The sequence below is a fragment of the Condylostylus longicornis genome, unplaced genomic scaffold (assembly GCF_029603195.1).
Source record: "Condylostylus longicornis isolate FDR11 unplaced genomic scaffold, ASM2960319v2 ptg000048l, whole genome shotgun sequence".
Classification (NCBI taxonomy): Eukaryota; Metazoa; Arthropoda; class Insecta; order Diptera; family Dolichopodidae; genus Condylostylus; species Condylostylus longicornis.
The window spans coordinates 10746203-10764825 of record NW_026578017.1 but is presented as its reverse complement, the minus strand read 5'-3'; the positions used below and the strand labels follow the sequence as shown (position 1 = coordinate 10764825).

The 18623-nt window shown below is 24.2% G+C and overlaps 1 protein-coding gene across 2 annotated transcripts; it reads left to right on the top strand.

Annotated features, from left to right (window-relative positions):
* Positions 1–9585: 9585 nt before the first annotated feature.
* Positions 9586–18581, top strand: LOC129610917 (monocarboxylate transporter 12). Of its 2 annotated transcripts, none has more exons than XM_055523734.1 (6): positions 9586–10043; positions 16396–16588; positions 16662–16928; positions 17064–17270; positions 17425–17751; positions 17809–18581. In XM_055523734.1, the coding sequence occupies exons 2-6, from the start codon at positions 16508–16510 to the stop codon at positions 18328–18330; spliced, it is 1404 nt and encodes a 467-aa protein (XP_055379709.1). In that variant the 5' UTR covers positions 9586–10043; positions 16396–16507; the 3' UTR covers positions 18331–18581. The 2 variants fall into 2 exon arrangements, with proteins under 2 accessions (XP_055379709.1, XP_055379710.1); XM_055523735.1 differs by lacking the exon at positions 9586–10043 and adding an exon at positions 16123–16260.
* The last annotated feature ends 42 nt before the right edge of the window (positions 18582–18623 follow it).

Genomic DNA, 18623 nt, shown 5'->3' with positions numbered 1-18623 from the left:
ATTCACCGTTCACATACTTTTCTGACTTAAGCGTGGCAAGAGCTGCCATCGTTGAAAGTTTTCCATGATAATTGTATGTCTCTTTCTATTGCATAAGTAAAAGAAAATATTAAGGGTGATGCTACAATATGTTAAAATAAAGTGTAATGTTTTGTGTACAAAGTTTAATCAACTAATTTTAACTAATGTAATTTTATTATGCTCTACTTAAAAATCAATCAATAAAATTATTAAATTAAAATTCAAATAAATTCCTTTTCTATGACTGCCCAGCCAGCTACATGAAAGCTTCGAAATAAATATATGTAACTCTAAAAATTTATCTCAAACAGAAAATGACATTTCCATTGAAGCTTAATTTTCAATCAACGTTTTTTTGTTTTTGAAGTTTTAATCAAAAATATTAGATAAAATCATGCAGAAAATACCAATATGATGTAATTGGATTTGCGACATACGAGTAATTGAAAATTTTTATTCAATTCAACACTGGCTTGCAATTTACTGTCGAACAATTCACACAAGATCCCCTTACAAGATTGTATTAAATTGTGAACTGTCATTAATAGTATTTTGACATGTTATTACTTTGACACAATTTTGTTGTTATTCATCACACATTATTCGCTATAGTGCAAACAAAATATTATTGAAAGATTTGTCTCATAAATGTATGTTTTGTTTACTAGCATTATGTAATTGTATGTAATTAATTTAAAAAAAATAAAATAATTACATTTAATTTAATTTTTTGACAAGTTGCATTAATTTTATAATAATTATATCAATAATATAATCTGATTGAAAATATGGCAAACCTTCAATGTAAAATCTGGTTTTTTAATGTTTTTTTCATATGATTGGAAATGCTGCACAGCATTAAAAAACGCATGTGATAAAAAATTAGATAATTTTATTCCCAGTTTAAAAAGTAGAAAAAACCATTACAATTCACCAATTATAGTATCTATGGTGCGAAGTACAACAATTTAGGTAGATTTTCATACCTCTACGGCTTTGACAGTCAATTTTACTGCCAAACGCTTCGGAACACATCTTGGAGTTTGAAAGTTAAATGAAATAGATTGAAAAATGTGTTTACACTTGCCTTAATTCATTTTTTGACAAACGGCGTTTTGAAAATAATCAGTCCAATATGTTATCGAACTTATTTTATACGGAATGTACGTAATTTTATATTTCAAAATTAATAAACGTATAAATATATCACAGCAATATTCAGTAAATTTTATTATCCAGTAAGTAGATTTAAGCTGTAAAAGTAAAAAGGAAATTGACATGAAAAAGCGATTGTTTTTTTGCAGTAATTCTGTACTCAAACAAAAGAAATGGTGACATTACAAAACAAATAACGTATAAAATTTTGATCAACTTGGTTGCCTTGAATATAATTTTGAATCAAAATAAATCAAAAATTTTAAAAGTTGAATTAAAATAATTCAACATTCCAATTAAACCGAGTTCATCAATATGTTTAACCTACAAGTCGGTAGTACTATGGTGAGGTAACCCTAGACAGAAAAACAATAAGTTTTTCTAAACATTTTTTGCGTTTATATGCAGCATCAAGCCGACTTCAATCATATTTTGAACTCATATATACATTACTTGAAATTTTCAAGTCAAGTCAATCCGATAATTGTCAGCTAATGTCAAACTCAAATCGATTTTAAGTAATATTATTTCAATCTATACAGATTGAATTTTCAGGTCAAATATTTGATACTCTATGTAAACGAAGTAAAAGCTATAGAAGTTTCGTTAAGTGCTTCTCACTAAAATTACAATTTTTCGATTTTTGGAAATATCGATGTAGTTTACTTTGGAAGAAACTTCACCTAAAAATGTTTATAGTTTTACGTGAATTTGAAATGATTATGTTATATGTGAATGAAATTTGTGTTTGTTTTTTTTGGTTATGTTTTTTGTTCTTACATTTAAAAATATTTATATTTAAAATTATCTTAAAAGTTTTGAATCAGATTCAGATATTTCACAAAGAATAAGCAAATGGTTTGATAGATATGTTATCAGCTGGTGTATTCAAATAAAATATGTTCGTAGACATTAAAATAATGCAGAGGACAAAAATTTTAACAGTTAAAATCCAGATTTATGGTCTGGGTATCAAAAGATTCAAAGGACAAATGTTTATGGAACGACTACAATAACCAGTCCCATTCTTTCAAGAGATCTTGAACGAAATTAAGATAGTAAAATAAGCATTAAATATACCTAGTATGAAATTTGTTGTGCCAATCGTTTTATATGGAGTCGAAATGTGGAAATTAAAATGATATAGTTTGGGTTACTTATACATTTTGTATTGCAAAAAACTAATCGGTACAACAATCAGACGAGAAGATGAAAATCTAGGTTAATATTATTCTGGTGTAACGTTAATAAAAGACGTTTGCGCAATTCTAATGTTGAATGCATAAAATAAATGGATTTAACTATGTATGTAGGTACATAATACATTTTAATGTAATAGACTATTGGAGATCCTGTGGTTTTACCAAATATACAGTCGCATACGACTGAACTTTTAGCAAAAGAAGCGACCACGTCAGAATAAAATGAGCTATGAAATCAAGCAGAAGTAAGTAAAGTGTAACATTTCAATATTTTTTAAGATTTTTGCAACAAAGGAAGCACCTACCTACTTATATATCTATTAGTTACACTCTGTCAGTCCGTGCATTGCTTTGTGTTGAAAATACCATTTTTTTACAATTTATGTATTGAAATCACAAACATTTTTCAAATTCCGCAAACGCAGGAATATAACGACCAGCTTCTTTTATTGCGAAACACTAAAATGAAAAAATGGGCATTAAAATTAACCGTTGTCCCAAAATAGTTTTGAAATTCTTTATAAGTTTTTTTTTTAGCCGTTGTAGAGGTCTAAAATTTTATCGGGTTTTTAAATTTGATAAATAACATATATCGTCGGAATAAGAAATAATTCTAGTTCGTTCTCTTCCAAGCAAGCTTTTCCAAATTAAACTTTACTACCCAATTAATTAAACTAGTTAACGTATATAAAAAATTGTAATTATTTATTTTAGCTTGCTAAATTAACAGTCGAAATCAAGTCTCATTCATGCTTTCTTTTAACATTTGTTTTTTTTTTTTTTTGAGAAAATTAAGCAATCATTTTTTACCTTCATATTATTATGTTTATATCCTATTAAATTTGGTATATGTGTATACAATAAAAATATAATAATATGTATGTGATAATGCTTATGAGGGATCTTATAATAAGTGGATTATACGAGTATTATTACGAGTAAGTATTATTACGAGTCGAAATTTCCAAAGTTACCTTATTTCAAAATTACTAAGTATACCTTACTACTTAGGAAAAGAAAATCAAATGCATTTGAGTTGTCTAAAATTTACTTATGTATGTAAGTAAAAAATTGTCTCATCTCAATTGAAATATGCCTGCATTTATGTATACGCATTTATTTATTTATGTATACCAGTAGATATATGGATTTTAAGTAAAAAGTGAAAAGTTCTCCAATAAGAGTGGGTTCTCGGAAATATATCCATATGTGCATATAGCGTTTCGAAATTTCACTCGTTTCGAAAACATTTTCAGATGAAAATTAAAAATTAAAATAATATTTTAAACATTTTTTTTTTCATAACAAAGGTCATTTTCAAAAGGTCAGTGATCAAAATAAGTTTCAGTAAAACATGATGATAATATTTTCAAGTTTTCAAAATATTCAGAAATGGGAAGAGGAACAAACACATCTTGAAAACAATGACTCAAATATTTTGACATATAATCTTTTCTTTGAAAATTGCTTACACTGGTAAAAATTTATATTTGAAATTGAATTCATTTAAATGTATTAATTAATATATTTTTATAATTTATGAAAGAAATTTTTATGAATCCTTTCATATAAAACTTCTTTTATTTTTTTTATTTTCCATTAATCATATCTATATAAATTTAAATTTGGGAAACATGTTGACCTACATATAGGAACAATAAAGATGACAGAAATTAAACTCAAGGAATAAGTTTAATGAGAATTTCAATGAGAATAGTAAAAATGTTAGATTTATAGGGAAAAATTCAATAAATTCAATATGAATCCAAAAGTTAAAAATATTTATTTTAATTAAATTTTTGTAAAACATTTTTTTATATAAACTCGATTATGTTTTTGTAACATAAATTTACTAAAAATAATATTTAAAATTTTAAAGATATATTTAAATAATAACTATTAAGATCGTTTGTGAATTTTGTCTATTGACTAAATGCCAATCATTATTAATATTATGCTTTAAACTTGTTTTTAAGTACATATATGATTTTAAAAATTAACAAGAAATAGTTTCATTTATTAACATATTTCATGTACATATTTATTTAACGGACTCCTCATGTCAAAAATATGTACATTTATATACAATTGTTAATTAAACAAATTTTAAAAGCCTTCAGTTCATAAATTTTACACAAATTGCTTTGGATTTATGTAAAGTAGAACAATGTATTGAATTTATTCCTAAATTTTTAATCGTGCAAAATTCGTACATATACGTAAATTCTATTTATTTAAAATACTTTTCATAGGAATACCTTTGCATTTTTTTAATTTTTTATTTCATATTAAATTAAGTTTAAAGCTTTCTGGAAAATTTATATTTTTTAAAAAACAAAAAAAATGATTTATCACTTGGAATTCGGTTTGGTTTGACTTTTGGACACAGTATAATGGTGTCGTTTTAATTACTTAAAAGTCACGAGCTCGTATGGAGCGACGCTTCTTATTTTGCCTGCAAGAGAAAGAGTAACTATTATAATCACTTATAAGCATTACTATTCTTTTTAGATTTTTAGTTACTTAGAAAAAGAAATGCAACTGTATTTGAATTTTGTAAAATCTATTTAAGTAAGAAATTGTGTCACAGAAACTGGAGTGTATATGATACCTTTCTTTATTAAAACAAATCTTAAGTTATTTTCAAAAGACTTGTGTTACTTACTCGAATCACGCGTTAAAGTAATTTTTTATTTATTCAGCTACATTTATATGTATGTATATATGATACGCTATTAGAATGATAACGTTTGTGAAGTTTAATTGGATAAAGGACTTTCGAGTAATTAGACGAGGGGATTTTTTTTGTTTATAATGTACTTTTTATATGTTTTTATGAATATGTGTACGGTAAACGCTAAATTGTCTTTGCAAATTGATATATTTTAAACCTATGACATTATCTATATAGACAATAATATTCAATATTCATTAACTTAAAAAAACCCAAGCAATATCATGATTAAGTTATGTAGGGCCATAAGATCACTTAATTTTATTTCTAGCAATGTAATGGGTTTTGAAATGAAAAATTTTCAACGGTAAACCCCTTTTTTGCAATAACTGTAATATTAACATTGCATCAAAATCAAAATAGACATCAAAAATATTTATGATTTGTCCTGGAAAATACTCTCTTATGTAAAAAGACTTCAAATACCATTGTCTTTTGTTAATTCAAATTCAAAAAAATGTGGAAGAAAATTTAGAATTCCGTCCCTATAGAAATATCCGATTGAACTAAATTAAAATAAAGTTGGGTCAAACCAATGGTTTGTATTTTAGCACTTTTCCATTCAGCAAGTGAAAATTCTATAAAGTGGGGCTAACACAATGCTCGATTTTAAGGGTTAATTGTGTGAGTTAAGAAAAATAATTATAATTTTTAATGTCATGGAATTTACCGTTAACTTTTTGTGTTTTTAGAAATTTGGAAAAGCTTGCGGTTTCGGAAATATAAGGTGTCAAAAATTCAAATTTTACAAATTTCAAGGCGATAACTTGAGAGGGGGTGGAGATGGAAAAAAATTTTCTTCTAACGAAATGAACTATTTGTTAGTGTCTAAAAGTCCCTAAAAGTTCCAGCTTCTACAGGCTGGGGTCTAGAAGAAAAACGAAATCAAAAATTTGGAAAAAAAAGACTTTGGATAACGGTAAATTTTAACGGCCATTTTGTTTTTTTAAAGTTTAACTATAGTATATCGCGCTAGGAGAAGCAAGCCGCTGCCTTTCTGCGTTTGCAAAATTTCAAAAATGCTTATGGTTTCATTGCAACAAATAGTTAAAAAAGGCTATTTTTAGGGTTTTGGGGGGGGCATAACTTCTAGAGGGGGGAAGATAGATAAAAATTTTGTTCTACGAAAATAAGTTTCTAGTAAAGATATATGTACTTATAAAATTTCAGCTTTCTATCTTCAAGGGTGTAGAAGTTTTGTAAACAGACACACGGACAGACGGACGGACGGACGGACGACGGACGCACGGACAGAGTGAAACTAATAAGAACTTTTTTCAAAATTTTTTTGGAAAAGTGCTAAAAATTAGTTTTGAAATGATATTTGAAAAAAATTTGTTCTCATTTCCACATTATGAACTTTTTTTTAGGTAATATCTAGTAAGAGGTAGATCTTATAAACTTTAATTACCTTTTTGTTATATAAATTTAATTTGAAAGTTATGTGTAACAGAAATAAATAGAATACAATTTGTAAATAAAAATGTAAGACGTTTTAAATTACAGATAATATAATTAAAATAAACAATTTTAATTACTTAAATAATATTTGATATAATATTTTATTGTAAGCTTACAAATACAATGAAAATCGTTCAAATAAATTTCTGTTACAGAATATTTAACCCTTTACTCATCGTTTACTAGATTTTAACATAATAAATTTCTCACATATAAAAACAAAATCTGAGCTTGTGCTACAAATTGTCTATCTTGATATTGAAGCTCATGTCTTAAGATTAATTATTAAGAGTAAACCAGCTTAATATTATTTTTATGTCAAAAAAATAATTTTAATCTGACTCAATCACTGTTAATTGTACCATACACTTAAAAACAAGTTTTAAATTTTTTAATAAACAAATGGTGCCACAATGCGTTTTTTCTTAAAAAAAAAAACTAACCACTTGTTAAATGTGCAAATATCAAATAGAAACCTTTTTAGAATTACTACAATATTACTACAATAGAATAAAAAAGTTCATCAACATTATTATCTCATCAATATCAATAATAATTATATATTGACTTGTCCAGTTTATTGTGGAATATATTGGAAATAAAAATTTATAGCTTATGTAAATCTGTCATTCTCGTTATAATTAAAAGACAATAATCCTTTTTCGTATCTTGTTATAACCAACGCAAAAAAAAACATTTTTAAGTCATTGTAATCGTTTTAAAGAAAAATTTTCATTGCTTCCTTTTATACACAAGTATGTACATATGTACTTATTTATTTTTATTTTGACTACACAATAAGGGATGTTTTTCAATAAGTATGAATAAGGCATTTCTAGATTTTTAAGGAATGAAATTGAATTATTTTTAGTGAGATATTAATTCCTGTGCATCTATCTGTCTGTGCAGTTTTGTTTGATTCTTATTGAACAAATTATAATGAAAATTACTTCTGTACAACCATGTTAGGTCTAATGCTTTTTTTTTTGTTAGAAATGTGACAGATTTATCAAATTTTGCGGCACTCCAGGTTTTGGTAAACAGGAGTTTTATTACTGGTCAATTATAAATTTTCAATAATTTTAAAGGAAATCTTTAAAGTATATACAAACACTTATAGATATTTAGAAGTATATCGTGATAAAAACGCAGAACACATCATTAGCTATTTGGAAATACATACATATATAATAATTTTTTTAAATGCACAGTTGATTTAGTTATAAATAAATATTTAGCTTACTCTTGTGTACTCGAGTGTTTCCAAATAGTTAAAACTATAACAAAGCAGTGCCTTTAATAGTCTTCTAAACATTTTTACAGATTCCTGAATTTTGAGTTCTTCAATTTTGATTCCTGTCAGAATAAGGTTAGGAAGTTATTTAGCGTTAAATTTTTTTTAATTATAAAAATTACAGTTACAAATTTGTTGCAGTAGAAATCAATCCTCTAATACCTTTTATATAACTTTTTTAATTGCAATTTTATCTTTGTGTAGACATAGTTCTGTAATGATCACATAACAATTTTGTTTCCCATTGTACACATATGCATTAGAGCTTAATAAGTTGTCGTTACTTTTTATTGTAGTAAGTATTCTTGTTTTATGAACGTGTTTTTAGCACTTTTCCAAATTTTAAGCACTTTTTAAAATTTTTGAAAAAAAGTGCTTATTAGTTTCACTCTGTCCGTCTGTCCGTGTGCCTGTTTGCAAAACTTCTACACCCTTGAAGATAGAAAGCTGAATCTTTACTAGAAACTTATTCCCAAGGAACAAAATTTTCACCTATCTCCTCCCCTCTAAAAGTTATAACCCCCTAAAACCCTGAAAACGGAATTTTTTAACTATTTTTTTTTTTTCAGTGAAACCATAAGCATTTTTAAAATTTTCAAAAACAGAAAAATAGTGGCTGGTTTTTTTAAAGTGCAGAAATGGCGACATACCATTTCTGCACTTTAAAAAAACAAAATAACCGTTAAAATTGACCGTTATCTAAAATCCGTTTTTTCCAAATTTTTGATGCCGCTTTTCTTCAACACCGTATGTTACATGAGTCTGAAATTTGCAGCTCTTAGACTTTTATAAATAGTTTATTTCGTTAGAAGAAATTTCTTTCCCATTTCCATCCCCTTTCAAGTTATCGCCTCTTGAAATTTATAAAATTTGAATTTTTTACACGAACGGCAAGTTTTTTGAAATTTCTATAAACGCAAGAAGCTAACGGTAAATTCCATGACATTAAAAAGTATAATTATTTTTCTTAACTCGTACAATCAACCCTTAAAATCGAGCATTATGTTATCATTCATCCTAAATATATGCAATCCTAAAAATATGCAAGAGTTTTGTATATGAATGAAAATAATTTTAATAGTGTGATAGGTATACATAAACTGTATTTAAAAGCAGTATTTAACTTTATTAGAAACCGTCTTAATCTCTACATTATGTTTTCCATATTCTTTAGAAAAGGTATTTCTACATCATTTGATACAATTAACATTTTTTTTTAATTACATCCTATGAATCTTCAATTTTGTTGTTTTTTCCTCTAATCTTTTATATAGAATTCTCATTTCCATTTAACAATAATAAGGTACCTATACCAAAAAATACAAAAAATATATCAATATTATAACATACATATACATATGTGCATGCATTTTCGGTTATGTAGAAATTTTATATTTCTTTTCATTCATATAATTATAAAAATATATAAACAAAATAAAAAAAGTTTATTTAGAATGATTAAACAAAAAAAAAATTTATTATTTTTCTTAATATTCACTATATATACTATGAATGTACATATGCACATACACAAAATATATTTAAGCGTATAAAATCCGCAAATATCAACAAAAGTAAAATTTATATAAATATACATACATAAATATCTACATTAATTTTTTTTGATAGCATTTTGGACCTTACTACATCTTATTATTTTTGCTTTTTTTAAATCATACAAAAGCGTGTAAGCTTTCATAAATTCTCCCAGAAAGTGAGAACCTGTGCTCGTATAAACATTGAAAATAAAAAATTTCATTAAAAAAAAGAAAAATTTAATTTAATTTTAATAAACAAAAATATCAAGTGAATTTTATATAATATATTTTTTATTATTAAATTTATTAAAAATAAACACCTCTTATAAAAAAAAAATAAAAATAAAAAGACAATTTTTGAAGCATTGACGGTTTTTTAAACTCTTTCATGTTTTTTCTTTTAATTTAAATTTATTTGTATGTGTATTAGCATATGTGTGTGTACATAATAAAATTAAAAATAATTATTTTATAAAAATAATTTACAAAAATTTATTGGTGGATATTGAATGAAATTATTTAAAAAAATTTTGTTATTTTTTGTTATTGTTGATATTTAAAATTTTATAATTTGCTCCACTAGTAAAGGAAACCTACAAATACATTCATAACAAAATCAAGAGATAAACAAATAAAAGGTGAATATTAACTAAGTACTTTATTAATTTAATTCTTAAATCAATGTGATTTTTTTAATAAATTTTTTAACAATTTACGATCAACCCATATGATATACAAGCTTTTTTGATAAAAAACAGGTTATAAATAATTTTGGTTATTAATAGTTTCGGCGATGGTATAAAGAGCCGTCTTTGTACCATGGTTTTCGTCATGCTTTTATAATTTTCAAATATAACATAAAAGTATTAGTATTGATTGCTGTAAAATATTTAAAATATTTTGGGGAATTTTGTTAATTCAGTTTTAGAATAGTTCTAATTTCGAAAATTGTACGCTGCACACACTGAATATACATATAATTCGTTCGGAAATTACTCGCTTTTATAGAGAGTTATAAATTATGAATAGAGAATTACTTGCTGTTATAGAAGAGTTACTCGGAAATTTATTCTGTAGTTAAGAAATTTCAGAAGTAAAGCGCAGACATCTAGTTAATTTTTTTTTTGCTACCATGAATTTTTTTTTTTATTTTTAAATATAAAAATTTTGAAATTTCAAAATTTTAATTTTCATAACAATGTTATTTGTGTCATTTTCGAATGACTGATTGTAAAAAGTAAGCTTCAGAATTTGCAGACTGGTAAATATAGAAAACTTGACTGAATTTATTACATACTTTTTAATGCTGCGGCTGAAAAATTTAAAGTCAATTACAGAACTTTCAATACAGCGTACATAAACGAAAGCCTTCTTCTTATTGCCGTCTTATTTAATTTTTTGTTTATAGTTTATGAAAACATCTATATAATTTCTTATATAAAAATTGAACATTTTTTGTTAAGATATTTCACAAGTTGATGCCAAAATAACTCCGAAAACGCACAATCCATTTTTTTTTTATAACTCAATAGTCTTCCAATGGAAAAACGATAACGTAATTGCACAGATCATCTATGCATTTGTTCGATGTATGTAGGGTAGTAGTACTCAGTTTTGACTACTTAGGAGTATAGTTTAAATACATAAATCAAAAAGCAAATATCTAAATTATTTTTAGATTAATGCATCGATATTTGCATTTCATTACTCACATTATTTTAAATAATTGCAAAAATACTATAAATTTATTTTAGTTACACCTTAATATTTGAAATTTTAGAACTAATGTTAACACTTTTCATTAGTTTATTTAGAATTTTAGTTAAAAGTGAATGTAGAAATACTAAACTAAAATTGTATTGGAATTTTTAAAAATATTAATTTATACCTAGGAATCTTAACCAAACTTTTATAATTTATAAAGAAATGTGAATTTCTTTATACTGTTTAATTCTACAATAACTAAGATTAATTAAAAAATAATGTTTTTATCGTAATATTTATCAACGTGTTGAATACAAAATATTTATATATTGTTTGTTTATTTTTTCTTTCTCATATATGTTTTTTTTTTTTCATTTAAACATTAAGCACTTGAAGTACACATGCTCAGATAATAATTAATTGACTTAAAGTCTGTAATCTTATTGCTGTCAACAATAAACAATAAAAATTCCACGTATTTGTACCTAGATAGATATTATAATAATAAGGATCTTATGTCTGGGAAATTACAATATACATATTTAAATATCATTAAACAAATATAAGCATACATATAGGGACATACGTAAAGTGATTTTTTGATAATAATCCACGAATTATTAATTTATTATTATATTAATTATTATCAATATCTTTTCTATATCTTAGTCATAGATCATCAATCACATTTAAGTGTGTTTTAGTTTTATTAATATTACTCTTGACTGATAATTAATATATGTAGGTAAGGTAAAAAAGATGAATAAAAAAAATGTTTTGTTTGTTTTTGTATACAGCTTGCATAATAAGTACCTATACTTATATAAGATTAAGGAAAAAGATTAAATTTTGAAGATAATTTTGTTTTTATTTAAATTATATTATTTTAAATTAAATAAAAATTTGATTATTTGTCGTCTACATTTTATATATTTTTTTTAAAATATTAGAAAAATTTTGATTTTAACATGACCTTACTCTATAAGTTTTGAATTATTGAAATACGTGCCTACATACATACATACATTATATATGTATTTACAAATTTTGGAAGGAATCACTAAATTATCTACAATATCTAAAATTAATAACACTTAAGCGTGTCTAATATTAAAGACAGATACAATGAAATTTCCGGTTTTTTGTTTCACGGACTTATTCTATATATATATTCATATATATATACATTATTAGTCAAAGATCACATAAAATAAATTTACATTTTATGTTTTTGGATCTTACACATTTATTATTAAAATATTTTTTAAATAAGTTGAACTTACAATAATCTTATTTTGATTGTAATTTTTGTTTTATATACTATGGTATTAAGTAGAAAATTAATGCGGAACTTTTACTGAATTTTACAGATTTGAATTATGTTAATAATATTACAAAATATATTCATAATTTTAGAATGAAAACGTGTAAAACCTACTTAAAAACACATTTTTATTATTGGAAAAATTCATGATTGAATTTCGTATCATCATTATCATTTGTTGGAAATCAAAAATTTTGCATATATGCAGGCGCAGCATTAAAGTAATGTGATGTGTAGTAGATAAGGAATAGAAGTGCTTTTCTGTTTATCAACTGCAATTATTAATTTAATATTAAAATTAATTTATTTGTATTAACATTATTTTATATAGTACACCTATGAGTATAAAGGATTTTTTTCTATTCTAAATTCATTATTTAATAATTTCTTTATTGAAATACCTATGCATATATATAATAAAGGTATATGTAGAAAATTTGTTCTAAAATTATCGATATAATTATGCATAAATATTAAGTTTCTTATCAAAAATTATACAATTCTAAAAATTTGAAAAATTTCCGGTTCCTGTTGGATGTTGCGTCATATTAAATTTTCTCTTTTTCTTTTTGTGCAAATATTTATGAAAATTTTTGTTTAAAAATTATATTTAAAATACAAATTAAGAATTTAAGAGAATTTTGATTAAAAAATCCAATCATGATGTAGCAAAATTAAAATAATTAAAATATTAAATTTTAATTGCATATAAGTATGTAAATATAATTATATTTATTTCATATATATTTAATAAGTATATATTATTAGATTCAAAATATTTAATTTGTTTTCTGAGGCTGCAATACTTAGCCAATATATGTATATATATTCTAAGAAAAATCATTAATTAATTAAACAAAATAAGTTGATAATATAAATAATTCATAATTTTTATTTATTAAAAGAAAAATATATTAAAATATATTTATTTTAAACACCGCATGTATTTATAAATATATATTTATATATAAAAAAAATTTATAAAATCTGGAAATATAATCTTCTTTCAAACCGGTTTGATTCAGTTTCGGGAATAGACAAAATAACAAACAATATATAAATAAGGAGTATATTATTTTTTATTAAATTAAATTTAATTATTTGTATTTTTTTTTTAAATCAAAGTGTTATCACCATAAAGATTAATAAAGAAAGAGGTTACTCAAGGGGTCGAACGACCTTATTTTATAAATATATGCATTATTATATATTTGTATGTCTGTACTCTGTATGGACATAACATGAGTAGTTTAAGAAAAGGAATTATTGAATTGGCATTCAATATTATATTTATATGGGTACATATTTTATTTTATATAATAATAAGAATTAAATGTAATGTATATGTAGGCAACTATAACTGCATCGTTATAAAGTCCAAGTAATTTGTATTGAATTTATAGTCAGCAATATACTTATTATTTATACTTAAAATTTTTAATAAATATTTAAAAAATTAATATTTATTATGTATTTCTATATTATGATTTACATACATATATGTTGAGCACAATATGATTAATAATGAAATAAAAAAAAAAAAAAAAGAATCAGTTCAAACTGGATTTTACAAGTCATGTTAATCATTACAGATTTGATTAATAAAAGTTTAATGGGTCATGATTGGAAAAAAGTAATATTATAAATACACAAATTTAGCTACTTATTATGATACGTATTAAAAAAAATTGATTTCGAAAAATAAATACATAAATATATGTATATAATTGTTGCGTTCTATTTAATGGTGTATAACACTCTAGAAATATGCATAAAAATCTCAACTATACTCTCTTACCCAAAGAAGTAGTTGAAAGTATAGATATGACTGATTTATTCTAGTAGATGGCTAAGATTTTTATGAGGAAAATGATTGTCAAAACCTCACCATTTAAATTTATAATGTATAGGTCAGTTTTTATTCGAATATAATGTAGTATAACAGAATTTTTACACAAAATAGGCATATGCTACCGCAATTACTCCCAAATACTCTAAAAGGAACGTAAATATTTTATTTGTACAAAGGCTGTTTTCAAATCTATTTTAGAATGATTTAAGAAATTAATTTAAAAAACAACATAATAAAAACATAAATAACAGTAAAAAAGAACAAAAAAACAAAATAAAAAAAAACTAAATCTTTAATCTTCTAAAATCCAAAATAAAAACCGGATTAAGGTCAGATTGTTTTTAATAAAATTTTTATTTATTTTTTTTCTTAATATTAATTTTAAACGTCTACCCTCGATAATTTTAATGTTCGTATACACTTATTAAAAATTTTTATATTTTGTAAATATCTATACATATGTTTGTCCATTTGTAGCTTTCTATTTTAATTTTCTTTCTTACTGGAAAACTTAATGAGATTTCCAGATTTTTTAATCAAAATTAAAAATGAATTCGTATTTAATACAATAATAAAAAGAATTCACGTTTATTAGCATTAATCAACATAGCTATAATCTAATTTCACCGGACTCTCTGTTTAAACATAAGTTCGAAGTTTATCGATTTAAATATGGAAAATTTGAATAATTCCAGATCTATCAGCTGAAATATAATTATAGCTTAGTAATAACTTTCACGTTACTATTACTTTTTTTTTGAAATTTCAAATCTTAATAATAGATTAAGACGATTAATATAACATACTTATTTATTATAAAATTCTTAATTTAAATATTATAATAAAAATCACATAAAAGGGTGAAAATAAAAAATTATTGATATTTTAAAAATATTTAAAACTGGAAATCATGGTTTAAGAAGGCCAAGTTCAATATTCGTAATATGCATGTTTGTTTTTTGATAACAGGTTTAAAAAAAATAATGTAATTAAAGAAATTTTTTAATTAAAAAAATTTTGAAATATCTACTGATGGGTACATTGTATTTAATATTCAATCTGGAATAAATTTATTATAAATTTGCAAAATTTTTATTTCATAAGAGAAAATCCTAATGCATTAATATTTTAATAATTTTATACACAATAATTCAGAAAGTAGCACCACACTGTGGTGAGAAAAAAAATATCAAAATTGACTTGATAATGTCAGAATTAATTTTTCTTTTATTTTGAAATTCCAAATTGCTGTAAATAACTAAGTTAAATTCAATTCAACTAACACATATGAATGTTAAATTCAATTTTAATTTTCAATTTTTCTGAATGTCGTTTTTGTGCAATTAACTATGTGCGCTATAATATTCAATTAATCTCGAGTAATCTCGAGTATAATAGATAATTAATGTTAAATTAGCCCTATATTTTCTTACTACTTGTTATTAGCTAAATTTTTTACGTTAGATTCACAAGCAATAAATGATTTGTTTTATTTTTTGAATGTGATATAAGTCAATTTTTACAAATATTCCGATTGTTAGAGTCTTAAGAATAAAGTATCTACATCTTATATTGAAAAACTATTTTCAAACTTGTTTTTCTTTTAACAATGCCTTAAAAAATACTTATTAACTGAATACATTCATATAGGTATAATTTACATTATTGTTTGGGTGTTTTTTTTTTTTCATGAGTAGATCTGGTCTTCCTAAAACGGGAGATAAAATAATATCTAACCTTTGCTACATACTACAATAATATAAACTACACTTTTCACACAAAATGTAGTTTGATTAAAATTTGCACAGCTGTTTCATTTTGTATTCCATAGATAAAAAACCAATTTTGCAAGAGACATAAATGTTTTAAAGGAAAATTATTAAATGAGTTTGATAATTTTTAAAACTTAAAAAAAAACCATTAAGATTTTCTGTTTGCATAAAATTTTATAGTAATTAAATGCATATGCACAATCGTAAGAATTTTTTGAATTCTATTAAAATATTTAAGATACATAAGCACATATAAGGAATTATAACATTAAGAAATATAATTAAGGAATTATAATTAAGAAAAATAATTAACAATAATATTAATTTTTTATTTTTAGATATTCTTTAAAACGGAATGATAAAGGCTTGTTCATATATCGAGGAAGCTATTATAAATTAAAATTATTTTGAGGAAAGTTACCTGCTAAGGTATATAAAATTCCATAAAATATGACAAATGAAGAAGTGCTGTCGTTAGCTCCAAATGGAGGATGGGGATGGGTAGTTGTGGCTTCGGTGTGCTTAATAAATGTAAATATGATTTTGAATTAATCGAAAAAGAAACTTAATTATTACTTATTTTGTTTTTTCTTTTATTATTTAGATGTTTAACCAATCATTAATGTCAGTATTTGGTCTTTTGTTTGGAGATTTACTACATAGTTTGGGACAAGAAACTACTGGAGCTGCTTTAGTTACTAATTTAAATTGCGTTGCATTAAATTTCTCTGGTTTATTTATCGGTCCAGCTATTAAAAGTTTTTCTCCAAGAAAAGTTGCTGCTGCAGGCTGTATTCTTACTTCTTCCGGTCTTATGTTGTGTGCTCTTTCAACACAATTATGGCATGTCATAATAGGATATAGTGTTCTGGTAATAAACATTCATTTTTTGATTTTAATTTTAAAATTTTTAATGATTGAGTGTAAATAGTCATATATACTTAAATTTATATGTGTATGCATCTATAGCTATAAAAATATGTTAATTTATTCTATTGTATTTCAGTTCGGAATCGGTTTAGGTTTAATAGCACCATCATCTTTTATGGCGATAAATTCATATTTTTCTACAAAACGTGGGATAGCAGTAGGAGTATCATTAGCTGGCACTGGTTTAGGACAAATGGTAATACCACATATAGTTAGATTATTATTAGATCATTATGGATTTCAAATTACTGTTTTAACAATGGGATTTCTTGCTTTAACTGGGGTAAGTAGTTAATATTTTTTATACACATAGCTGACACAGAATAATGTTTTGTATTCAGAAAATACAAAACAATATTCTATAACAATTTAGTAAATTAGTTAACATATGTGCGTAAATTCTTACTTTAAATATATACCTTTTATTTTTTTTGTAGCTGATTGGAGCAATATCATTTCGTCCTTTGGAAGCCCCTAAACAGCACAATAATATGAAAGAAATGAAGTTGTTTTTGGATTTAAAAGACAAACCTGACTTTGAGGTAAAGGTTGTAAAAAATGAAGCTATTAAAAGTGACAAGGAGTTGATTGAAAATAATACACAAAAATTGGAACCAAGACATAATCAAATTCTCCGGAAACTTATAGAAGCAATGGATTTGGAGCTTCTTAAGGACCCTATTTTTTTAAGCATTATAATAGGGATGAGTTTAATTTATACAGCAACACAAAATTTTGCTATGCTATTTCCGTACTTTTTGCAAGTAAGACATTCTATACTCTTAATTTGAAAATTTTTTAATTTTATTTTGTTTTTTCAGTATTCAACTGGTTTTTCAAGAAAAGAAACAGCTATGTGTATGTCAGTTTTAGCTTTCACTGATTTGTCTGGTCGTTTAATTATACCAATATTAAGTAATAAATTACGTGTTCCATATAGGAATGTATTTTTGTTTGGAACAATTGGAGCTTTCATTAGCCGAGCGGTAATGGCTGAGTCTACAGAGCTTGTCAGTATAACGATAGCAAGCTTTTTCTATGGAATGATGAAAGCAGCAACAGTGTTAACAAATAATTTAACTATATCGGACCACTGCCGACCAGAAAAGTTACCAGGCGCTTTAGGTTTAAATATGATATCAAAAGGTGTGCTCGTTATGTCATTAGGTCAATTACTAGGATGGATGAGGGACCATACAAATAGTTACAAATTATGTTTACATGCTCAAAATATTTTATTAGGTGTAACAATACTATTTTGGCTACCAGAAATATTATACAAGTATATAAGAAAAATAAGAAAGACTAAAAATACCGAGCAAATCAACAACAGCTTTAGTTAGGTCATAAAATATTTAACTTCCTTACGAATACCAGTATTTTACTTAGGTTAAATGTGATATTACAATTTATTATTAAATTGTTATAAATTTAGATAATTCAATTTCTTGAAATTGTTTGAGACTGTATAATATAGTTATGTAAATACTTTAGATAAATCTTTATTTTAATTTATATTAAAAATCACAAAGTTTGTGACAAAGTTAATCTAATTATATTTTGATAAATAATATATAAGTGCATATGTAATAAATAAATTAAATATCTTTCATTTTTTGCCACATTGAGTTGAAGG

Excerpts from the sequence above, each read along its gene's own strand:
- LOC129610917 (XM_055523734.1), top strand. The coding sequence starts at position 16,508 with ATGACAAATGAAGAAGTGCTGTCGTTAGCTCCAAATGGAGGATGGGGA. Across the intron at positions 16,589-16,661 it reads CTTCGGTGTGCTTAATAAAT|ATGTTTAACCAATCATTAAT; the intron begins GTAAATATGATT and ends TTTATTATTTAG. Across the intron at positions 17,752-17,808 it reads TATTTCCGTACTTTTTGCAA|TATTCAACTGGTTTTTCAAG; the intron begins GTAAGACATTCT and ends TTGTTTTTTCAG.